Raw genomic sequence first — 26,189 nt, forward strand, 5'->3', positions numbered from 1 at the left:
GAAAACAGGAGGAGTGATTTGATGACTGTACACATCTAGAAAGGGATGAGCAGGTGAAAAACACAGGAATGGAGAAGAAGCAAAAAGGGATATTGGAGGGTTTGTCATCCACTCAACATTTACTGAGTGCCACTGGGTGCCACGGGCAAAAAGCATACATCAAGGAATCAGGTAGAGAATTTATTCTCAAGGAACTGAGAGTCTGGAGGGCCAGACAAAGTATATGGACCATGACCATGAAAGAGTAGGCACAGCAGCACCTAGGGTTGGCTGGAAAGGAGTTCAGGAGGTCTTATTCTTTTGAAAGGAAAGAACATTTCTTCATTTTCTATTTTTCATGTCATGATCCTATTAAGATTAGTGTTAGCAGAGCAAAGAAGTGAAAAACAGCAGTCAGGAATGGGAAATTTATGTTGTCATTAAGAGGTGATATTTATGACTCCCAAGCCTAGCTCCTCCCAAAGTATGACCTTGAACAGCCCTGGATTTGCAGTTGCTAGTTTTAGCGGGTGCTGGGAAGATGTTTTGGTTTGAGTTTTGGGGGTTTCTTTGGCATTGTGGGGAACATATTTGCTAAACGGTAAAAAAACTATTTCATACAGAGAAAGCTCTCCCTTTAAAATTTTATAGCATAAAATTAGGAAAAAATAGAAATATCCCATAATCCCCCTTCCCAACTGTAAGCATTATTGGCACTTGTGTATCTTGTCCTCCAGATTTTTTTAATGCATGATTTTACATGGCCAATATTAAACCATCTCTGCTTTTTCACTTGATCTTATCACATAAGCACTTCCAAAGATATTTTAGACACTTCGCAGACAAAATTTTAGAGGCAATCGAACATTTAAATCAAGTAAAACATTTTCATCTATGAATGTTAACAGTCTTCTAAGCTTCCTGCTGGAAAAAAAAATGCAACTTTTTTTTTTAGTTCACATATATTGGCACTCAGTTACCCAGCTGGTGCTCAGAAGCCGGTTGGAAACTATTGAAAAGGTTCCAGCTCAGTAAAGTCAGTCCATGGGAAAACCACTAGTGGAATTATTTGTGAAACAACAAAAGGTACTATTCAGAGTTTACACTTATCAATCACCATCAGATAGTAATACAGATTACACCAATCCCCAATGCACAGTTCAACAATCTTTGTGTGGTGAAAGAATGCTTTGTATGCAGAATGTCTATAGCCCAGTTTAATCTTCTGCTGAAAGACTCTGAGGACACACTAAATTAAACAATGTCAACAAGGATTAGGTTTATAATAAAGCTCTGAAGAAAAATGGCAAATGCCAATCCCTTTCTAAGCATTACCAATAATTAAAATCTTTCATCACAAAAGTATCATTGCAAAATATTACATGTCTATGGAATTTGATTTTCAGTAACCTTACATCCGCATAACCTGTAAACACCATAAATTTCCTGGATTCAGGAATATATTTTCCATTTGAAAACTAAATTTCCCTCTAGATTGACTCTATTTTTCTCTTAATTTAGCAATTTTTTTCCCATTAATCATTTAATTTTAACTGGTCTATAGCCATTTTTTATCAGTATCAAAACACATCTACTCCTCTTCATTGAGTAATGAAAGAAACTTGAGTTTAGACTACCTCTTCAGATTTTTAAGCAAAGGGAAATGATTTCGTAGAAATCTCCTTTGTCGATTGACTACATCTTGTCCTTCCTTTCTTGCTCCCTAAAATACTTAGTATAACTCTCCACATACTCTTCAATCAACCCAGTAAGATATCTAGAATGAGATGAAGAATAAATTGTTCAAATAATCCCTTAAAATATTTCATACAGAGAAAACTTTCATTTTTAAAGTACCATACAGTAATAGTAAAGGTACTGAAACTGGAGTCAGAAGACCCAGACTATAACACTCATTATTGACTATTGGTTATGAGAATAAAGATGAGATCAGGAACCTAAAAAATGAAGCTATCCACAAATATCAAGGATTTTTACTTCTAAATGCAGAATCTGGAACTTCCTATTATCATAGCTTGCCTGACTATAACCAGGTAAGAGAAAATGTGAGGTTAAAGATTGTTGAATTACATGCACACATAATATTAGCTGCATGTACAGAAACGACATTACAATTACAACTCAGTTGTAATACAGTTTCTGTATATGGTGCTCAATTAACACCCCATATAGCACACACTCTACAGATACCTGCTGATCAGAGGGAACACAGCACACACTCCATCACCAAGTGGTTTAGAGCTCACACAGCTTTGTACAAACTGTGGCAAGCTCCACCTTCAGGGCATACTTAAAGGACATACTGTACCTCTCATGCAAGTCACAGAATCACGAGAGAGACGCCACCCTGAAGGACAAGCACAGGAGTAAAGCCTCTCTGAGGAAAGCAAGCATAGATGGCTGCATTGGGCATGGACGCATGGATTTGTGGCTGTAATACAAAGAGAAGAGAAGAAAACGTTGGTGAATGGAAAACCGCCCACTTTAAAGTGCACGGGATGAATGGATAAAGACATGGTATGTATATATACACATATAATCGAATATTATTTGGCCCGCAAAAAAGGAAATCCTCCATTTGCAACACACGGATGGACCTGGAGGGTATTATGCTAAGTGACATAAGTCAGACAGAGAAAGACAAATACTATATGATATCACTTTTAATAATCTAAATTTTAAACCTAAATTTTTTTAAAAAATGAACTGAGAGAACAGGCTGGTGCTTGTCAGAAGCAGAGAATGCGGGGCAACAAAACGTGTGAAGGTGGTCAAAAGGTACAGACTTCTAGTTACAAGGTAAATAAGTCTTGGGGATGTAATGTACAGCATAATGACTATAGTAAAGAGTCGATCTTAAAAGTTTTCATCACAGAAAAAAAAATGTGTGGTAATAGATGTTCACTGAACTTATTATAGTGATCATTTCACAATACATACATATATCAAATCACTATGTTGTACACCTAACACTAATACAATGTTATGTGTCAATTATATCTCAATTAATAAATTGTCCTCCCAGAAGCCCCCAATATCTGGAGACACAATACATTAAGTTACATTGGCTGGTTTGGTATTTGCCCTAAACTACTTTACCCTTCCCCAACATCATTCTTTCAACATAGAATTCATAAGAGGCATAAAGAGGGAGGAGTGACTTGCCCAAGGTCACAGATCAATCCAGTCTATAAACAGAACAAACAGCCACTGAGTAATCCAGAGCTTAGTAATAGAAATTTGATGCTACATAAGATGTGTCTCCTTGGCTGACCCCAAAGAGATCTTTTTACATTAAATGAAACCAAGTTGTGTGTTCCCTATGTGACCTTGACATTTACCCACTGTTGTCCAAGTTTTGGTTAGATAATAATTTTTTTTTTTTTTTTTTTTTTTTTTTTTTTTTTTTGCAGTACGCGGGCCTCTCCCTGTTGTGGCCTCTCCCGTTGCGGAGCACAGGCTCCAGACGCGCAGGCTCAGCGACCATGGCTCACGGGCCCAGCCGCTCCGCAGCATGTGGGATCTTCCTGGACCGGGGCACGAACCCGTGTCCCCTGCATCGGCAGGCGGACTCTCAACCACTGCACCACCAGGGAAGCCAGATAATAATCTTTTATTTTTCTATTGATGACATCTTTGTGTGTTTCTGCTCCTTCAAGTAGAGGGATCCTGTGTGCATCCTGTGCTCATAGGATGTTCTCTAGGTCCTATATATTCTTATTACATACACCTCGTTAGATGCAGTAATCCATTTGTTCACTCAAAAACTAGCAAGCCTTCACTATGTACCCAACACCACTCCAAGCACTGGGAATACTGTAAACATGAGGCAGATATTCTAACAAAGGGAGATAAAACTAAACTCATAAGTTGTGTGACTTTAGTACGTGAGAGTAAAGAGCAAAAGAATTATGAGAGGCAGTGCCATTTTCAATAGGATGGTCGAGGCCCACCAAGGAGCACCTAAGAGAATTCTAAATAACATGAAGCAGCAACTCAGGCAGACATCTGGACGAGGGGCGTCCCAGGGCAGAGGGAAGAGCCAGTGCAGACGTTCAGAGATGGTAAGTAGCCTGGTGTGCTTTTGTACCAAAATGAAGTCCAGTGAAGTCCAGTGTGGCAAAAGAAAGTGGGAGAAAAGACCAGGGAGACTTGAGTATGTAAAGACATACAAGATTTGAGTTTTCCATGGTAAACAGAGGTCATGGCAATGTATTGTCCAAACAAATGGGTCTGCAACGTTATACATTTTACATTCCCCAGATCAATGTTTTCCAAGCTATACCATGCAGGATATCTCTATCACTTACAAGCTGGTTGTTTTGCAGGATGAACCACAACAATTCCAAGGGGCTGGTGAAGAGACAGTACTACTGATTGGTTCCCCCCATGCCACTTGTTGGCTTTCATAATCTCATGAGTAGCACGGTCACTCCAGTACACGGAATCTTCAAAGAGACTTAGGGAGTAGGGATGCCGCAGAGTCTGTGAAGCAGAAGAGAACAATGAGACCTAGAAATAAAAATGAAGATGAACAAAGTAGAAAAGGATACCTCCCCAAGAAGATGGTTTCCTTTAGCATTTAACTTAATAAAGACATAGTGAAATCATTGGTCAAGAGACAGAAAAAAATATACTTCTTGACCTATATCCCACTTACCAACCAAAATACTTTCATGTACCTGTGTCACTTAGCTTTCATTTTTACTCTGGTAATTACACTGGGCATCAGTCTTATAAACAAAAGCAAAACTGAAGTGCAGAAAGTAAGGTGACTTATGTAGATCACCTGTCTAGTTACAGGAGAGATCTCCCAGGGCCTCTTCAAGCCACAGAACTATAAACAATCACAATCTTAAATAGAAGTCAATAACAGCTTTTTGGTAAAATACATATTTTCTCATTTAACTTGTGACAGTAAATTCACCAGAATTTCCTGAATACAAATACAAAATATATAACAGGCTATGATTTCATGGAGGGAATGTACATGTAATTAAATCATTATTTACATGGACTTAGAGAAGCAATGGATTAGCATCTACAGATCAACTAAGTCACATGAGCTATTAATCCTTCCTGGACGTGGCACAATCTGACCATGAACTAGAATATTGATTTTCTGTCAATAATAAAAGATAGATTGACCCTTCCTCCTGTTGATATTTCCTCGATGGACCTTGTAATGTCTACAACACAACAGTGAATTTCTTAGCTTTCTTGTTACTCTATCTGCTTCCTACTAAACCATTATTGTGGTCTTAGTTTCCTTTCCTCACTACCAACTTACCAAATCACTGGCTATCACCTGCCGCCGATTGCTTCCATCATATTCACAATAGTCTATGTAATCAAGATAGCCATCCACGAAATACAGCAGCCTGTTGGGGTAGTCAATAGCTAAGCCATTGGGCCAGAAAACCTTCTCCTGGATAATGACGGTGCGCAGACTGCCATCCATGCTAGCTCGCTCAATGCGAGGGTGATGGCCCCAGTCAGACCAGAACATCACATGGGCACTGTGAAAAGAAACTAGTTACCAATTGGATGGGACGTATTTCAAAATGGAAAATAACTGTCATTTTAAGTGACAGAATATCATGTTTAAGCTCTGCTTAAAATAACTCATCTCCAGGTCAGAATATATGCACAGAGCTTACTATTTCCTCTGAGAGTCACAAAGTAAAACTGTAATCATAATGCAATCACAAGCCATCTGGGTGTTTTTATAATGTTCAGAAAACATGCAGTATACTGTGACACTGAAACGTCTCAAGGCCGATTCATGTTTCTGTACAATCCACAAATAGTTGATCTAGAAAAGTTCATCTGTCCCTGTTTATCTACCCTGTCGCTTTTAAGATAAGTCAATTTAGTCATCATCAGAGATTCATCATAAATGTCACGGATGTGAAATTTACTTTACAATAACTAGGAAGTCTGCGTTGCATTGAACATAATTTGCCTAACTCATCTTCCTGCAGAAAAGAATCTAAGAGAATCTAAGGAAATTCAAGGAAAGAAGCCTTCAAAGTTTTCTAAGCACATGGGAGAATTTCTTCTTCCCTTTAGGGCCAGCAGGCAAAAACTTCCTTACATGACATAAAAGGAAGTTCTAGTAAACAATATGAAACTGAAGCAGGAAAATCTGGCTTTTCTGTTGTATAACCATGAGGTACACATGGTACAACAAGTACCATGGCCCATCTATGGAATATTACTGCATTCATTCATTAGACTTAATCATATATTGCCAAGCTAATAAATCAATGTGTAAATTTTGTGTTATGAATATTAGCCACAGCATGTCATGTTATTTTTCCCTCATACAATGTTAAGGCAACATCATTTAAAAAAAAAAAAAAAAAGAAGTCTTACGTAGTTCTGGGATCTAACACTAGTCCCCTTGGATTTGTTATGTTTTCACTAAGCAGCACAGTCCTGTGACTCCCATCCAGTTTAGAGACTTCAATTGTTTGCAGAGAAAAGTCTGTCCAGTAAAGATTGCGTCCTACCCAATCTACTGCAATACTTTCAGTCATGGTGATACCACTGTCAAGCGTCTAAAGACAAAAGTGAATAACGAGTGAATTCTAAAGGGAATAAATGAATGCAAACATGGAAATTATATGAAAATTGAGAATAAGGCATCTAATTTGTCCTATGATTGCTTATGAAGATTAGAAAACTTTGTCTTCCCATGTAGAAACAGTAGGGTTTTCTGGAAAAATATACAAGATTGTGTAGGACTGAATACTCTATTGTTGGATTAGTATGTAGTTTCATTTTGGTTTCAGAATTTTTTCAATTAAACAAAAGCTGTATCCGTTTGCTAGGCTGGCAACCCTATGAAACTTTACAGTGTTCACATGGCAAAAGTAATACCTTTATTGATTGAGTGCCAACAATTACAAAATAAATTTCTAAGGGGCAGAGGAAACATAACCATCAAGGATCAAGAAACTGAAACTCCGGGAGACTGATCAAGAAACATAACTGCATTAAAGCTAAGAAAAGCAACCTCAACAGCAAGGTCCTACTGTATAGCATGGGGAACTATATTCAGTATCCTGTAATAAACCATAATGGCAAAGAAAAGAATAAATTTTAAAAACATTTTTAAAAGATAAAAGAAAGAAAATCAACCTCCCCTGTGTTTCCCTTCTCTCTCTCATCCACTAGGAAAAAAATTTGCAAAAGGGACCTCCAAGATGCTGTGAGGTCTCTGCATCATATGACCTGCAATTCAGAGCCATGCATCTCCCTTCAGATCCCATCAAGTAGGAGTTAGGAACATCGGGGTCCCTTGGGTGTGATGTGGCCCAGAGGAAAACATGAGAACCACCTAAGATGAAGTAGGGCCTTCTCTCACTGGTGAGTAACAGCACATAGACCCAAGACAGGGGAACTAGTCAGGTCAAAGGCCAGTAGACCTGTACTTACTAGTTTTCTATCTGTTCCATTTTGAAACGCACTCCAGATTTTACCCTGAGTTCCATCCGACCAAAAGATATGACCACTGACTGAATCAAAATCAACAGCCACAATGTGAGAACCATCCTGGACAAGGGCGTGGATAGAGTGCTCTTGCTGGGTGATGCTGTCAGCGACAAGCTGGTTCTGACTCGCCACCAGTAACAGCAGACTTTCAGAGGCTGTCCAAGAAGAAAATACAAGTGTCAACGATTCTGGGAGAAAAAAACAATCAATATTTGATGTAATACCTTTGGTAACAGAAGGAAGATATCATTCCAAACTAGAGTAACGGGAAAAACAAACAAAAATTCCTATAAGAATGATGTTACCTTAATAGTTAGCTGATTTTCATGAGTGTTGAAAGTAAGCTTTTTCGAAATATCTCTCTTCCTTGAATTACACTTTAGTGTTTATCTAAATATCAACCTGGAGTGAACTCTACTTGCATTCTTCCTGTTACTATCGTTACTTTTGTACTTGCTTATTTTGTACTTTGCATTCAGCTGTGGCAGAGACTTTTTGTTGTTGTTGTTATCTGATTTATTTTTTTTATTTTTTTATTAGCTTCTGCTTTATAACCAAGTGAATCAGTCATACATATACATCTGTTCCCACATCCCTTCCCTCATGCATCTCCCTCCCTCCCACCCTCCCCATCCCACCCCTCCAGGCGGTCACAAAGCACCGAGCTGATCTCCCTGTGCTCTGCGGCTGCTTCCCACTATCTACCTACCTTACGTTTGGTAGTGTATATATGTCCATGCCTCTCTTTCGCTTTGTCACAGCTTACCCTTCCCCCTCCCCATATCCTCAAGTCCATTCTCAAGTAGGTCTGTGGCAGAGACTTCTAATCATCCCCATGTCCCTCTCCTCTTCTTCCTTTTTTAGTAATAAATTATGCCAAGTTTTAGCACAGCACAGGGCCTACCAGCTAGAGACATTTCCCCATTTCCATTTCAGTTTGGAGTGACCATATGACTAAGTTTTGAACAATAAAATGTGAACAGAAACGATGTGTCAAATTCTAGGTGCCATCCTTAAAAGGAAGCTACTCGCCCCTTTCCTACTTTCTGGGAGCAGGCAAAGACTGGAGCAAAAGCAATGGATCCCTAGATGGAAGCCACACCAGCTTTTACCCCCTGAACCGTCTACCCTCCAGACTCCTGCCTGAAAAAGAAAGAAACTGCCTACTTTGTTTTAGCATTCTTTATCTGGTCACTTTTATTTATTGTTTTAACATCTTTATTGGAGTATAATTGCTTTACAATGTTGTGTTAGTTTCTGCTGTATAACAAAGTGAATCAGCTATACATATATATATGTATCTCCGTATCCCCGCCCTCTTGTGTCTCCCTCCCACCCTCCCTATCCCACCCCTCTAGGTGGTCACTATCTGGTCACTTTTAAAGCAGCCAAAGCAATACCCTAACACATAGTACAAATACTTTCACGTAGCAGAAACTGAATTAATACTGGTTGAACTGAATTCATTAAGCATTATATAAAGATGGTGAAATTTGTTAAACATGACATTTAATCTTAAGCTCTGGAGTGTGTTTGGTAAACTGGCTGGAGTTAGTTCACTTTCATTACCTGTAGTTTTGCAGGTCCTCTGGTCAGCGTCTAACCTGTATTCCGGATCACACCAGCACCGAAAAGAACCTCTCATATTGTAACAGTGCTGGCTGCAAAAGCCTGGAATACGACATTCATCTATGTCTTCACAGGTCTTAGAATCATTGGCAAGCAGGTATCCCAATGGACACTGGCATTGAGCCCCATAGGGCCCCTGAATACACTGATGAGTACAACCACCATTGGAATCTGAGCAGCTCTCCTGGTCTAGAATAAAGAAAAAGAATCACAGAGTGGAAAAGTCAGGAATCTTTGCTTCTTTGGTTCACTCAGTTGTATTACGTGTCATACAGTCTCAGGCCACCTTCAACACAATACCCAGGTAAGAGCTATGAGCAGAATCCACCTGGATGAGGTCCACAGGCTGTTCAGTGCTCCGATTTGCCTGAGGATTTACCATCTTTCACGTCCACTGGACTTGGACCACTTTCTTCACTACAGCCTTCTATTATAACTCCATTTAGTGCAATGAGAGAAACTTGGGGAAATATGGTGGACATCAAGAAACACAACTATCATTGGTAAAGCATGCAAAGAGACCTAAATTACTTGACATTTGCTTCCTGTCATTCTTCTACCTACACAGAAATGGAAGATAAGACTTTGACACTGAAGAGCAGAGCTGGAAGGTCTATACAGGAGAAAGGCGATTGGAAGACTACAGGGCACAGATGCACTGACATGCCATCATCCTTACTTTCAGGGCTAAAAGGGCAATGCCTGAAGCACCCAAAGATAGTTCATCTACCTGAGGATGCAAATGCCCTCTATTTCCATGTGTATACTCTTATTTATAAGAGTCCTGATATGAAACATGCACTAGAAGGGGAAGTAAGTCAAAATGATTAGGACATTTTCAGCACAAACGCAATGCGTTTAAAATCATAAGAATCTAAAATACTTTGCAATCATACCTGGCTGGGTATCATCTGAGAGTGAGCATTGATTAAAGAAGAAATAAAGAAAGGACAGTAATTAGGATTACATGCCAATCACAGGATTTTAATCATAGCAAACACAAATCCCCAGGCTTCATTTGTTTTGTGGCAAGTTCTGATTGAAATCAGAAAATATTAAAGTTAGAAAAACTTATGAGCGCATTACCAACAGAACCAGATTTAATTTGACGATCTAATGAAGTAAAAACACAGAACCAGGTGCAAAGGATTTAATGAGAAATATTATCCAGTGATGATTTATATGGATTCCATGATGGCTATCCCTACACAGATCTAAATTCAGAGAGGAACTGAGATCCCTTCCTCAAAAGCTACGTCATGCCTGTGACAATGATGATGCACAGCCGGCCACTGCTCAGGATGAATTTAGGGCAGTAAACTGTGGTCAGGAAACTTACTGCAAAGTGGGGACTCATCTGTCCCACTGGGGCAGTCAGGGTTGCCATCACATACTGCACTCAGATTCACACAGATGCTATAACTGGGGCATTGCCATTGCCAACTGGGACACTGAAAGGCCTGCGTAGGGCAGTCCTTCTCATCACTCATATCCCTGCAGTCATTGTCCCCATCACAGAGCCACTCTCTGTAGATGCAGTTTCCATTGTCACAGAGGAAATGAGATGAAGGGCAGGTTTTGGGGGCACAGCCATTGTGCTCATCAGATCCATGGAGGCAGTCTGGGTGGCCATCACACTCCCAGATCTTCGGAATGCAGATACCATCTGCTTGGCACTGAAATTCATCTTGGTGGCACATACCAGGAGGCCTGGTTGCTGAGAGAACAAAATGGGGAAAATGGGCTTGTGAAGGCAATCCATAAACCCTTTTATAGAATTCCTAGATTCAGAGGAAATGATTTTGGATCAATGGTAGGTTTATAGTAATGACTATGAAAATGACACGAGTCTTCTCTGACATCGTGGCATGTAGAGATCTTTATGCGTCAGATTAGTGGATCTGACAACAAACGATGTACAACTCTTGGATAGAAGATAAGTCCCTGGGTCAAAAGAAGATTCTATTTCCTGTGTTTCTAATTATGGATTAAATAATAAAGAATCACCAGAGCATTTAAATAGAGCTTAAGGGCCTCCCTGGTGGCGCAAGTGGTTGAGAGTCCGCCTGCCGATGCAGGGGATACGGGTTCGTGCCCCGGTCTGGGAGGATCCCATATGCCGCGGAGCGGCTGGGCCCGTGAGCCATGGCCGCTGAGCCTGCGCGTCCGGAGCCTGCGCGTCCGGAGCCTGTGCTCCGCAACGGGGGAGGCCACAACAGTGAGAGGCCCGCATACCACAAAAAGAAAAAAAAATAAAATAAATAAATAGAGCTTAAATAGCTACGGTGAATTGGAATTCATGGGTTTAATGTCATACATTTGGATGTTATCATTTTCCCTCAAGTGAATTATATCAGATGAAACCAGCACACATTAAGTAAACAAAAGATGACTGTAAATCCTCAATTCTTTGCAAACTTTCCACTATTCACCAAGCAATCCTTACAAGATAAGTAAGAATTGCTTGCCTATTTCACAGGAGTAAACCCAAACTCCCTCCTAGGAACTTTTTAAGGCAATAGCAAGTCAGGGGCAATGGCACTTTAACCTCAGATCACCACAGAAGAATTCCATGTTTTCAATGTGAGACAGGAAATTCGGTGATTAAGAATTTCTGGGTATTGTACACACCTATACAGTATGTAAGCATTTAACTTTTCTTTTTGATCCATAGATTTAAACACTTCTTTTCTGATTAGGGAGGAGAATTGATAGAAACCTACGATTTGTGGTCCAAAATACCATTATTCAAACAAATGACCACCTCACCTCATTTAATATAAAAAGTGGGGAATAACAAATCCTGTCCATTATAGGTCTACAGCTTGTGGAGATTATAGGTCCAACAGATTTATAGTCCATGAAGTCCTCCTTGAATCCTCTGAAAAAATTTCTTTTCTCTGAACCTTCATAGAATTTTATCTGTATTGTTTCTATAAGGCCCTTGTAACTATCTACCTTGCTTTGTTTCTTACTTTCGATAATTTCTCTTACTGGACTCTCAGGACAAAGACCATATGTAACATGTTAGCAGATACTAAACAAATGATTTGCTTGATTTCACCTCCCTATTGAGATTTAAAAGAAACCATTAAAATATCTTTATAAATAGTAAACCTCAAAAATTTGAAACCCGGGGCCTCCCTGGTGGCGCAAGTGGTTGAGAGTCCGCCTGCCGATGCAGGGGATACGGGTTCGTGCCCCGGTCTGGGAGGATCCCATATGCCGCGGAGCGGCTGGGCCCGTGAGCCATGGCCGCTGAGCCTGCGCGTCCGGAGCCTGCGCGTCCGGAGCCTGTGCTCCGCAACGGGGGAGGCCACAACAGTGAGAGGCCCGCATACCGCAAAAAAAAAAAAAAAAAAAAAAAATTGAAACCCACTAATTTGATATGCCCTAGGAAAAATTAATAGTGAGAACAAAAATATCTGAGAAATATTTAACCTACTCAAGAGACAATCTGAAAGTGCCAATTTACAACCCCTCGATTCACAAATTATAAGTCGCTGTTTGGTAATGTCAAGTCGATTTTATTATATGTTCAATACTGTGTTCCTTTGACAATGCTTTGTAATTCAGGCTGCCTTCTCTCTAGTTTGTCTAAGAGAAAATCTGTGGTAATATCAATACTGGTAAACATGAAATGACCCCTTCACCTGAAACATGCTAGGTATATGGTACTTACGACAATCTGTCTCATCAGAGTGGTCATTGCAGTCAAAAACACCATCACAGCGATATGTGTTGCTAATACAATTACCATTACTGACACATTTGAATTGAGAAGCAGTGCAATTAATTACTGAAAATGAGAGAGAAAAGTATTAGAAATTAAGCCAAGGAGCAAACAACTAAACATTGACATTTTTCTAAACATCATGAATAAAAATAAAGCATTATTTACAATAGCCAAGATATGTAAGCAACCTAAGTGCCCATCAACAGATGAATGGATAAAAAAGATGTGGTATATATATACAATGGAGTACTACTCAGTCATAAAAAAGAATGAAATTTTGCCACTTGCAACAACATAGATGGACATGGAGGGTATTATGCTTAATGAAATAAGTCAGAGAAAGACAAATACCGTATAATATCACTTACATGTGGAATCTAAAAAATTAAACAAACTAGTGAAAGTAACCAAAAAGAAACAGACTCACAGATATAGAGAACAAACTAGTGGTTAACAATCGGCAGAAGGAAGGGGGCAGGGCAAGATAGGGATAAGCTACAGGAATATATTATACAACAAAGGAATATAGCCAATATTTTATAATTATAAATGGAGTTAACCTTTAAAAATTGTGAATCAGTATGTTATACACCTGAAACATATAATATTGTAAGTCAACTATACTTCAATGGATTGATTAATTGATTAATTTAAAAATTTAAAAATAAAACAATGTACTTACTACAAGCACTCTCATCAGACCCATCAGCACAGTCGTTGATCCCATCACAGACAAAAGATAGGTCAATACATCGATGATTGGGGCAATGAAACTGACTAGGTGAGCATGTCTTTGTATGATCTAATGTCATCCAAAAACAAAACCAAGTAACAGTTTATTTCTTGTTCAGTGTGTACCAGAGCCAAACTGTAAAACGCTAAGGAAATATGTTAAGTTATCTCAGTTGTATGTGTGCTCAAAATTCCTTCAAGTCAGCCAGATTGCCAAAGTCAGCCCATCCAGAGCCCAGCTAGGACACTTTTTGGAAAGAGGAACAAAAATATTACAGGGCAGAGTCAGAAACTGTGATTACACCTTGAAAAACAGACCACACTTAGAAAGTAAGCATCATGGCCTTGGACTGGCTTACACCTCCTGAATGCTATGAAGTCCAAGGCTCTGCACCAAAGCTAAGCAATGGAGCCCAGCAAGGCAACATGGTCTGCATGACCACAATGCCTAGTAGCAACAGTGTAGAGACAGATCATGATAACTGGATTTAATCCAAAATCTAAGCAGAACGATCCTCAAAACCAGGGTCCTAGCTGGGTGAAGAGACACAGCCTTCGAGTCAGATGCACTGCCTCCCCCTACCCAAAAGGTGAAGTCATAGTAAATATAGTCTCACAGAATGTGAAAGCTGGAGGGGATCTTAAAGCTCATCTAGTCCTGAGAAAAAGCGAATTGCCTAATCATGCAAGCAAGACAGAATTTAGTCCAGGGAACTCTTGCTCCACCTTAAACTATGACTGCTGATATGAAAACAAACGACAACCTAGAGGAAATCAGAACTCACAAGATGAAAAGCAGGTGGGTAAGATTAATGAAATTTAAATGTCCTGTGCCTCTTTATTCTGTTGCCTTTTCGCCTGTATAAATGAAAAGGAAAACCAATAGCCAAATGTCTGGATGTGTTTATATGATTTAGAAAGAAAAATTGTTTTAAATATCTGAATAGTTAGTTGAGGGATTTTATTTTCCAGTTTCTAGCTGGGTGTTAGACATCAGAGACAGTCCTTGTTTTGCTTGCATAGAAAATACTTAGGAAGACTTCCCATGTCTTTGCTCCTATAGCCTATTAATACAGGGATTGACAGATGAAGAGAAGTAGCTAAGATACAACAAAAATTATGTAAGCCTTCAAGGAAAGTGCACAAGGCCTACTGACTGTTCAAATCTATTCACTAGGCTGACCAACCAAGAGAAATCAGTTCAAAACTTACCACATGACTTTTCATCAGATCCATCCCCGCAATCATTATCTGTGTCACAGACCCAGCTCTTTGGGATACACAAGTTATTATCACAGGTGAAGAAGTCTGCACGACAGGAAGTGGGTGTTCGGGTGGGGCAGTTCTGCTCATCACTGCCATCCACACAGTCATTTTGTTTGTCACAGCGCCAGTATGAAGGAATGCACTGTCCTCCGTGGCCACACGCAAACGCTGAAGGTGCACAGGAAGTATCTACAACAGAAACGAATTGGTCATAAAGACATCTGTTTTTACAGCCTTTTAAATGAGATCTTACCTTGTAAAGGCCCACTTCTTCTCCTTTTTCAATGGGAGCGTTATACAAAATGTGCACGTTTATTCAGCAACTATCATATGCCAGGCACTTTCCTAAGTGTTTACACATTTTTTTCTCTCTTAATCCTCACAAGAATACTGTCAGGTACATATAATTATCTGCATTTTATAGATGAGGAAATTGAGGCTTTGAGAGCTTAGGAATCTGCCCAAGACCAAAGCTCTAGTTGGTGTGACTCTAAGGCCCATCCTTTACTTCTAAGCTATGCTTCCTCTGATCACATGGGTCATTGGAAATTGATAAAACATTCATGTAAAATCTGCACTTTTAAAAACAAAAAGATATAGACAAAATAAAACTTTAGAAATTTCAAAAATGTACAAATGAGCACTTTCATTTTCAAATGTCACTTTTCTTTCTATTAATGTTTCCTTGATAGAAATTTCTGAGATTTCAACTGTCCTCTATCGTTTTGTCTTCTGCAATAGCATTTATTATAAATTGGATTACCATCAAAAGAAGAATGTAAAGGCTAAAACCACCATTTCACCCATAATTCATTTTACATCAACAGGAGGAAAAAGGAATATAGCACATGAGATTTTCAAAAGCTATTATTGCAAGCACCTGTTCTGTGATATTATTCTCTCCAATACTAAAGATTAGATCCAGTTTGTTTTGTTGACTTTTTGAGGAGTATGCCAAGATGCAATGACTCTGCATTGATCCAAACAGCCAATGTCAGAAAGAAATTTTGTTGAAGATAGCCCAAATCAATGCTAGAAATCATCTGCAACATTATCCATGAATGATATTCATCGCCTAGCTTCCTAAAAGCCTTTGGAGTACATATTAACAATCCGAAAGGAATATTCTTTCCTATAGAGATAACCCAAGCCTTTTTTTTAAAGCCCCCTCTCTCTGTTCTATTCATCCTAGGAAGTATTGCTAGTGGATAGCTACTTACTAAATGTGCCACATTGAACCTCATCACTGTTATCATGACAGTCATCAATTCCATCACAGCGGTAGTGAATGGGCACACATCTGCCATTGTTACAGGGGAAGGAAAAGGCACCACACTGCTCCAACGGTGGCTCACGGGATGGGTCTTCCACACATGTCAAACGATCGGAAGTCAGACTCATTCCATAGGGGCAACCACACACCCGCTGGAAATTTGGCACGGGGAAGCAGAAGTGGCTGCAGTCACCGTTCGGATTGGTGGGCCGGTTACAGGCGTTAGACCCTGAAAAAGCAATGCCCCTAGATAAGTGAGTCAAGCACATTTCCTTTAGGTTGATCACAGGTTTCGTTGTCAGATCCAATATTAAAAACTCGATTCCTCTTGGAAATCAACGTGCCAAATAGCACATTCAATTTAAATACAGAAAACTGCTGAAACGTGTTTTTCTCAAACACAGTTTTAAAGATAGCCGAGTCGAACAGAAATTCTAAATCTTACACTTTAAAACTATCTGAGTGACAGGAAGATAAAAATATCAGGAGTTATATTAAATAATAAGTACTTAAAGAGAAAAGAAGCACCATATTAAACACATCCCTATGAAAGAAGCTGGCAACATCACTCACCGGTCTGGATTCTGGTATCATATACCTTCACACGCATTACAATACCAACGCCACTTCGGAGAACCACCAGTTGTCCACCATCTGTTTTCCTGACTCGAACAATACCACGCAGTCTCCAGTCAGTAAAATACACGTAGTCTAAGAAGGAACACGGTGATTAGCATTCTCGCCACAGCTCACTTACAAATCACTTGGGAAAATGCAATATGTTTGTAATGCTTCTTCCAAATGTGGGAAGCTTCTTCCATAAATATCTGTAATATGTTTCTGTAATCATTTTCCATGACTTGTTAGTCTCTAGAAATGACTCTCTCTCTCTCTATATATATATATATATTCTTTTTTTTTCCTTAAAGAAAACATTTATTTATTGACTTTTGAGTTTCTGAAGCTAAGGACCTTGAATAAAACAGAGTTGTAAGAATACTTCCTGACACAAATTTGTCCTGCAGTAGAGGTGAAAATTCTATGATTTGGAGAGAAAGGGAAGAGCTCTAGAGGAGTGTAATATAACCAGGGAATAAAAACAATAGGAGGGCTTCCCTGGAGGCGCAGTGGTTGAGAGTCCGCCTGCCGATGCAGGGAACACGGGTTCGTGCCCTGGTCTGGGAAGATCCCACATGCCGCGGAGCGGCTGGGCCCGTGAGCCATGGCCGCTGAGCCTGTGTGTCCGGAGCCTGTGCTCTGCAACGGGAGAGGCCACAACAGTGAGAGGCCCGCGTACCGCAAAAAAAAAAAAAACAATAGGAGTTGCTGGTATGGATCTCTGAGAGAGACCCTACATCTTAGAAGCCTTTTTTTTTTTTGGCTGTGTTGGGTCTTTGTTGCTGTGTGCGGGCTTTCTCTAGCTGCGGCCAGCAGGGGCTACTCTTCGTTGTGGTGTGTGGGCTTCTCATTGCGGTGGCTTCTCTTGTTGTGGAGCACAGGCTCTACGTACCGGGCTTCAGTAGTTGTGGCACGTGGGCTTCAGTAGTTGTGGCCCTTGGGCTCAGTCACTGTAGCTCACGGGCTCTAGAGCGCAGGCTCAGTAGTTGTGGCGCACGGGCTTAGTTGCTCCGCAGCATATGGGACCCTCCCAGACCACGGCTCGAACCCAAGTCCCCTGCATTGGCAGGAGGATTCTTAACCACTGCACCACGAGGGAAGTCCCAGAAGCCTATATTTTTTATAATACTAGCGTTCAGGTTCAGGCAAGAATGTATGGAATATTGTGATGGTATTTAATAGAAATTAGGCTTAGATTGCCATGGGTAAAATTTTTTTTAAATCTCAGGATTCTTTTATAGAGCATTAGCTGATGCCTCAAAAGACTGAGTTCTTATCCCAGCTAAAGCAGTAACCTGCTGAGTGATCTTAGGCAAATACTTTACCATGGGGGGGTGGTTCATATTTCTACTAAAATTAAGGAAATAGACTAAATCATCTCTAAGCTCTCTTCCAGGTCAAACATTTTATTTCCCATGTTTTAATGAGAACATTTTTAAAAAAACTTTGACCCTCAGGTTTCATAACAAGCTGTTGAGAAGGAAAAGTACAGGCCTAGTCTAAGAAGGAAATGTCAGTGTATGTTTAGGGATCAATAACAACTACCCACTGAAGTGTTCTTACACCTAAAGCACACTGAGTAATGCTCCATGAAGCTGAAAATAGAAGATAGAGGCAATACAAGATTCTAAAACTCAAAAATTTGATCATGTTCATTTTACCTTAGATACTGAAACAGAGAAATAAACATATATATTTCAACAGAATTTTCAAAGAAAAAACTGAATCAAAGTGGATCTTCTCTTTAACAATAACTTAACTAAAACTGCCAACTAACCAGAAAATGACTAAGATGTCACAAATTTTATCATTAAACCAGTTTTCCTTATCTATGGTCTAATCAATGACTAATCAGTCATCGGGACTCACTAAATCTTATCTAGATGGACAGGCCATCTCAGGCCCATTACCCAGGAAGGCATCTTACTATATTTAAAAATATAACGTGTTCAATAAACCTGTCGGTCCTGTGTGGTGCGCAGTCAAGGAGATCTAGTCTTTCATTAAAAAGACATGTAATTTCCATGGCATTGTGGAATAAAAAAGCTTTCTATAAGAAATTCACAATGAAGGGCAATGTTGAAAAAACACATTATTATTATTAGTGATACTATTATTGTAATGTTGTGTTATTCTCATGGGTATGCACTCAAATTTTTTTCATACTGATGAAACCAAAAGGTACTGAAACTTTTCAATCCCAAAATATCCCAGCAAGGAGCAGAGAAAATTTAACATTCTTATAATGTTCCTATGTGACAACAAATAGGACGTGTCTGACATCATTAGTAGAAAGGGAAAGAATGCACAGGCTGGGGGGCTGCGTATTTATAACTGACTCATCAAAAATCTCACAAGACCATTTTAAAAATATTTTTAAATACCATGCACTCCTCCACAGATAGACAGCAGGGTGGAATATACAATATATTTACTAGTTATTCATTCCACACTACAGGTATGTGACAAAGCCTTTGAATTATAGTCAGTGTCTAGTTTTTTTAAAGCACTATGCTAATTATTCAGAGTAGGAAGTTTCAACCAGAGAGACAACTAACATATGCATAGCGCCTTTGGTGGATCACAAAATGGCACCTCTCTAACTAGACTAGTTATGGTTTATCAAGCAGAACCAGGGTAGATTTGTTTCTCCTTGCCCTCTTGGCCTGCCACAAGCTATACAATCATTCACAGAAACCCTGTTTTCAAGACTAAACAAACCACCTGTTTCGTAGTAACAAGTTAGATTCTTATTCCCAGCAACTGAACCCAGGAGAACATGCTTACACTCACAAGAGGGGAGATGGGAGAAAGAAAACAGATAATCCGGTGTGATCATTGTTGCTGCAGTTTCCCAGAATTCCATACTCCCAGCAATCTTAAATTATTTGGAAAGGTTGATGAAAAAACTACATTTAGCTATACTTTTTTTTTTTTTTTTGCTGTACGCAGGCCTCTCACTGTTGTGGCCTCTCCCATTGCGGAGCACAGGCTCCGGACGCGCAGGCTCAGCAGCCATGGCTCATGGGCCCAGCCGCTCCGCGGCATGTGGGATCTTCCCGGACCGGGGCACGAACCCATGTCCCCTGCATCGGCAGGTGGACTCTCAACCACTGCGCCACCAGGGAAGCCCCATTTAGCTATTCTTCATAAGCCATATGCTAACACTTCTGTATAACAAAGATGACGTCAGCTATCCAGTTGATGAGTATGTGTAATAGTTCTCTCACAAGGGTTCTGACAAGGTTCTTGCAAACATCAAAGAACAAAGAAATGCTACAATATGGACATATATACACTACCAAATGTAAAATAGATAGCTAGTGGGAAGCAGCCGCATAGCACAAGGAGATCAGCTCTGTGCTTTGTCACCACCTAGAGGGGTGGGATAGGGAGGATGGGTGGGAGACGCAAGAGGGAGGGGATATGGGGATATATGTATATGTATAGCTGATTCACTTTGTTATAAAGCAGAAACTAACACACCATTGTAAAGCAATTATACTCCAATAAAGTTGTTTAAAAAAATTAAAAATAAAAATAAAACTTAAAAAAAAAGAAATGCTACAATAATTATTACAAACAGCCCTTGCTGTTTTATTCATGGAAATAAAGAAGCAGTAATGTACTATTTCTTTGCATGGTATTTACATAACAGAGTTAAACTGTATAATATGTTTAATCTATAAAGTGCTATAACCATATAAGTTGTCAATATCATCTAAAAATTTCTCAAACAAAAAATAAAAGTTAAATATTCAGTCAACTAATCAAATGTTTTATTTATACATAAAAGCACCATTTCAATTAAAAAACTGACAAGCTTTTCTGGAATTGTGAGATTGCCAAATGAGGATGAGTTTTATACAACTTGTACAGTATAAATAAGACACACTTCTTTTGCTTCAAAACGTACCTTCAAAGACAGCAAGTCCAAACGGATGTGTTATCTGCTGTATACTGGCCAGGACTTTTCTATCTAACCCATCAAAGGTACTGTGCTCAATTTTATCAAAAAAGGCATCTACCCAGTACAATCGTGAAGAGCTAAAATAATAAAATACTTGGTTATTGGTTATCCAGAAACTAGCAAAGCACACTTTATACTAAGGGCATTCAAAAATAGCACGTTCAGTTGACACATTTATTAAGCAAAGTTTAATAGTTTCATGCTCTCCAGAAAGACAAAACAACTTTTATGAAGTGATTTTCAATTGTCTTAGAAAACTTGAAATGTTGTTATCTTCAAGCTAGGAATTTTAGTTTTCTCCTTATTAAATCCACAAGTTAGGAAAATTATTCATAGTAACTGATGTTTAAAAGGTTAAACACATTTCTTCCTTTTTTCTCTCCTATAAACTGCTTTTGCATTTGATGTCTGTAAGCTTATTTACCCTGTTACCTTTTCCTATATTCCTTGACAGATTAATTTCTTAAAATTTAAATCTCATATTCCAAAAATCCTCCCACGGTGTATATAGGCAAATACACATTTGTTGACACAATTTCCTATCCTCAAGATGCCCCCTGTAAAAACTGCACATAACCTGTACCTCATCAAATCCCTGTTCTACTTCTAGTGGGGTTTGGGTCTTGCCCTATTCTGCTTCCTCTAGCAATTTCCTCAGAATATTCATTACTACATATGTTTTCATCCCAGCAGAAGCTGGCCAACTATGTATATTTCTTCCATAGTAAGTGGGAACTCAGCAATTTGGGATGATTCCTACTTACCTCCAATCAATGGCCAACCCGTTGGGCCACCCAAGAGTAGTGTTTACTATAGGCAAAAGGTTAGATCCATCACTCCATGCTCTCAGAATTTTAGCAGGACGGTACCAATCAGTAAAGAATATATACCTAGAAAAGGAGGTAATAAATCAAAGATGTTAACATTGGGACAAACTACATGACTTAGAGAGATTTAGCAAAAACATAGATTCTCCAGACTTGCTGCAAATTAATCTCATTTTCTGTATGCTATTGGGTTTACATAGAAAAATATATCGAAAATACAAATGGTATTAAAATGGGCATCCAAAGCAGAGAACCACTGTGCTAGACTTCAGGACCTAAAACTATTGTCACCAAGTAGATTCTTTAAAAAGACACAGTTCAGGTTACATTTTAAATACTTCATGTTCTTGAAATACAATAAACTATGAGCAAGAAAATAGATTTTAAATTCTCACTTTCTTTCTGGAATAAACATCCAGGATCCACTAGATCACTCTTTAGTCATCTTCCACAAGGAATTAAATTTGCAGGAAAGCATTTCAACCCTGATGAAAAATGCATCCAAATAAACGTAACTTTTAAACGATCTTACCCAAGAGGTCTTTTTTTATCCCGAGGAGTGGCAAAAAGATAAGTGTAGGGAAAAAAACCTTTTCTCTATCATATGAGCCTTAAAAACTAAAATTAGTCTTTCCAAAAGGTAACTTTCTGGAACGTGACTTCATATTGTATTAAATTAAGGACAGGGACTTCCCTGGTGGCACAGTGGTTAAGAATCCGCCTGCCGGGCTTCCCTGGTGGCGCAGTGGTTGAGAGTCCGCCTGCCGATGCAGGGGACACGGGTTCGTGCCCCGGTCCGGGAAGATCCCACATGCCGCGGAGCGGTTAGGCCCGTGAGCCATGGCCGCTGAGCCTGGGCCTCCGGAGCCTGTGCTCCGCAACGGGAGAAGTCACAACAGTGAGAGGCCCGCGTACCGAAAAAAAAAAAAAAGAAGAATCCGCCTGCCAATGCAGGGGACACGGGTTTGAGCCTTGGTCCGGGAAGATCCCACATGCCGCGGAGCAACTAAGCCTGTGTGCCACAACTACTGAGTCTGTGCTCTATAGCCCGTGAGCCACAACTACTGAGCCTGCATGGCACAACTACTGAAGCCCACGCGCCTACAGCCCGTGATCTGCAACAAGACATGCAACCGCAATGAGAAGCCCGCGCACTGCAACGAAGAGCAGCCCCCACTTGCCACAACTAGAGAAAGCCCATGCACAGCAACAAAGACCCAACACAGCCAAAAATAAAAATAAATACATTTATAAAAAAAATATGAAGGATACATCAGGAAAGGAATTTAACCCCTTTTCAAAACCCAAAGCCAAAGATTTAGCTTAAGATAAATTCATTAGAAAATCAACTGTTTAACTCTCTATTGGGCAATAAAATTTCTTATCAATAACATCATCAGTTTTAAAATATGTTAGACACACAGGCTTTGCAGTCAGACAGGTCTGGAATTTGAATACTAACTATTGCTTAATAGCTGTGGGTCCTTGAGCAAGTTACTTTATCTCTCTGAACCTCAGATTCTTTTTTTTTTTTAATAAATTTATTTATTTATTTTTGGCTGTGTTGGGTCTTTGTTGCTGTGCGAGGGCCTTCTCTAGTCGTGGCAAGCGGGGGCCACTCTTCATCGCGGTGCGCGGGCCTCTCACTGTCGCGGCCTCTCGTTGCGGAGCACGGCTCCAGACGCGCAGTCTCAGTAGTTGTGGCTCACGGGCCCAGTTGCTCCGCGGCATGTGGGATCCTCCCAGACCAGGGCTCGAACCCGTGTCCCCTGCATTAGCAGGCGGATTCTCAACCACTGCGCCACCAGGGAAGCCCATGCGCCACCAGGGAAGCCCCCCAGATTCTTTATCTCCAAAACAGGTCTTGTATATACCTCACTCACAAACCAGCTTTTGGGTTAGATAAGATTATGTACTATGTAAAGTGTTTGCTATGTACCCTCAATCAGGCTTTAGTGAATTACCAGTCATCTTTTTTTTTTAAAACTACTCTATTAAAACACAACTGCCTATCTCAGACTTTACGTTAGCTATCAAGCATATTTAAATAAGAAAGGAAAGAACAAAAAAGCATGGCATGAAATGCTCTGTGTCTTCTTGTCTGACTCCACCAATAATGCAATGGTTAAACATGAAACTTTGTCTGTGGTCTGAAAGACGTTTTATTCTGAAAACTACTGAATGATTAAGCAAGTTTTCGTAAGCTTTATATCGATACATTAAAGCAGGGAAAGAATTTGAGCCTCTCCTGATAATTCTGCTGCATATTCATTCCTTCTCCACAGAATCTGTGTCTCATTGTTTGGTCCTCTGCGGACTGTGAAAAAAAAACACACTCCAGTGAAGACTGGGAAGCCAAAGCTTAGGAGAAAGTTTTTGGAAGGAGATAAAGTGATCACTTCAGCATATGCTAAAAGGACACAATCTAAGGTGATTTCAATTTACATGGTTCAATATTGTATTTACTGAATTTGCCAAATACCTATGGCATCACTTTGCAATGACTCTACAAGACATAAGTTTCAAGCTCTTAGGAAAACATGAACACACTTACCCAGCAATAGGATGAACTACGATTGATCGTGGGTTATTTAAATTCTGGACTATTGTGCGCCTCGATTTATCAGCTAGCCTTATGACACTGACACTCCTATAAGAAGCATCTGTCCAATAGAGATTCTTTGAAATCCAGTCAAAACTCAAACTTTCAACACTTGGCACTCTGTTAGCTGTGATAACTTCTCTTCCTGTAAATTAAAATATGGACATGGTTTAAAGTAAGCATAATTTACATGACATACATTTTCCTACCACTGCATATTTAAACTTTGTGTGAGAACTAGAGAATATTTCAGTAATGTGGAATTCTTTTGAAAAATAAAGCAACAGTAAACTGCAAAGCAACACATGAGATAAACCTAGAATCTATCCATCTCCAAAAGTCTGGATCTCAAAGAATAGATATGACTCTGATAAATAGAACCAGGAGTGGTATGGCCTGGATTTACTCCCTTGCTCAACCTTCCAGAAAAAATTTCTCAGTACAGAACATCTGAAGAAGAGATACCTGAGTTCACATACTCACAACCACCACCCACAGACAGCGCTGATAAGCTGACACCGCCAGGTACGACTGGGGGTATCTATGAGGTATTCCCACCCAACTTTTTCATCAACAGTCTTTCATAGCCACAAAGTTGCCAAGTTTGGAAAAGACCAGCAACCAGAAAGGAAATCAGAACTGGGTACAAGGAGAAAAAAGACCATTTTCTTCTTTGTGAATTTTTTATGCCTTTTCCCCTCCTTTTTCTTTTTTTTACTAAAGAAAATGTGAATCACAGGAAACTCTACTCAACCTAAAATATAACAACCTAAATGGGAAAATGTATAACTGAATCACTTTGTTGTACACCCGAAACTATCACAACAAAATATTCTTTAAAAAAAAGTGAATCAGAGTAAACAATCACATCTCTTTCTTTTGAAGGGAGAAAAACAATCCTGGTGCTTTTCCCATTCATTTATTCAGCAAATTGTAAAAAGAAAGTCCTCTGTGTGCTAGACACCATATTAGACATTGAGGAAACATGATATTGCTAATGGTATTAATAATAATAGCTTATACTGAGCACTTGCTATGAGCCTGGAACTGGCCCAAGTACTTTACATGAATTCATCCATCCTCACAACAGCTCAACAGTAGGAATTATTATTATCCCTATTTTGCACATGAGGAAACTGAGTCATAAAAAAGTGAAGCATTTTGAAAGAAATGTGGACACTGCCTTCAAGGTAATGAAGTGGGAGAGGCGGGGGGAGGCAATTAGGCCAAGAGGGAAAACAATAGAAGAGTAACAGGTGCTGTGATGGAGGTTTGCACAGGATGGTATGGAAACCAAGGCAAAGTGCAGGTGTGGAGCAGTTTCCCAAAGGAAGTGGTGAATGGGGGGCTGCAGGAAAGCAAAGACGTGGAAGTGGGAGGGAGAGAGACAGGATTCCACATGCTCCAAAGCGTGGCTGGAGGTTAATAAGTTAATGGTAGAGGCTGAAAGAAAGGAAGAAGTTTGGGTGACCACCAGATTTGGTGGGCAGGGGAGAGGCGGTGCTCCTCCCCTAAGGCAGGGGTCTGGAGAAGTGGAATAAAGGTAGACATTTAGACATATTGGTTTGGAGGTGGTTTGTGGGATATCCAGGTGAGACATCCAAAAGGCAGCTGGCTCTATGGGTCTGAACCCCAGAGAGACAGTTTGGATGGAGACTTTCATCACCTCCTGTAAGAAGCCTTACCTGACCTTTCCCCTCATTCTCCAGGTGAGGAGGAAAAACATTCAGGAAATGGCCTATTATAAGTCTCCTCACACTGATTTATAACTACTACATAGATGGTAACAAAAGATACGGAAGGTGCAAAATTATGCAGAAGAAAATGCAGAATAAGAAAAGAAGACCGGACTTCGCTGGTGGCACAGTGGTTAAGGATCTGCCTGCCAATGCAGGGGACATGGGTTTGAGCCCTGGTCCGGGAAGATCCCACATGCCACAGAGCAGCTAAGCCCGTGCGCCAAAACTACTGAGCCTGCACTCTAGAGCCTGCGAGCCGCAACTACTGAAGCCCGCGCGCCTAGAGCCCGTGCTCCA

At 39.9% G+C, this 26,189-nt stretch overlaps 1 protein-coding gene across 1 annotated transcript in view; it reads right to left on the minus strand.

Annotated features, from left to right (window-relative positions):
• Window positions 1–26,189, minus strand: part of LRP2 (LDL receptor related protein 2) — a 185,814-nt gene that overhangs the window by 85,222 nt on the left and 74,403 nt on the right. The window contains exons 19-33 of the mRNA XM_060105959.1: window positions 24,106–24,298; window positions 21,489–21,614; window positions 20,671–20,801; window positions 16,710–16,847; window positions 16,084–16,365; window positions 14,810–15,052; window positions 13,548–13,667; window positions 12,812–12,928; window positions 10,469–10,846; window positions 9,070–9,318; window positions 7,444–7,655; window positions 6,379–6,563; window positions 5,291–5,519; window positions 4,311–4,485; window positions 2,309–2,431 (exon numbers count right to left, since the gene is read on the minus strand). Of these exons, the coding sequence (XP_059961942.1) occupies window positions 2,309–2,431; window positions 4,311–4,485; window positions 5,291–5,519; window positions 6,379–6,563; window positions 7,444–7,655; window positions 9,070–9,318; window positions 10,469–10,846; window positions 12,812–12,928; window positions 13,548–13,667; window positions 14,810–15,052; window positions 16,084–16,365; window positions 16,710–16,847; window positions 20,671–20,801; window positions 21,489–21,614; window positions 24,106–24,298 (2,901 nt within the window). The remainder of the gene's footprint in view (window positions 1–2,308; window positions 2,432–4,310; window positions 4,486–5,290; window positions 5,520–6,378; window positions 6,564–7,443; window positions 7,656–9,069; window positions 9,319–10,468; window positions 10,847–12,811; window positions 12,929–13,547; window positions 13,668–14,809; window positions 15,053–16,083; window positions 16,366–16,709; window positions 16,848–20,670; window positions 20,802–21,488; window positions 21,615–24,105; window positions 24,299–26,189) is intronic.

This window comes from Mesoplodon densirostris, chromosome 8 (genome assembly GCF_025265405.1).
Source record: "Mesoplodon densirostris isolate mMesDen1 chromosome 8, mMesDen1 primary haplotype, whole genome shotgun sequence".
NCBI lineage: Eukaryota > Metazoa > Chordata > Mammalia > Artiodactyla > Ziphiidae > Mesoplodon > Mesoplodon densirostris.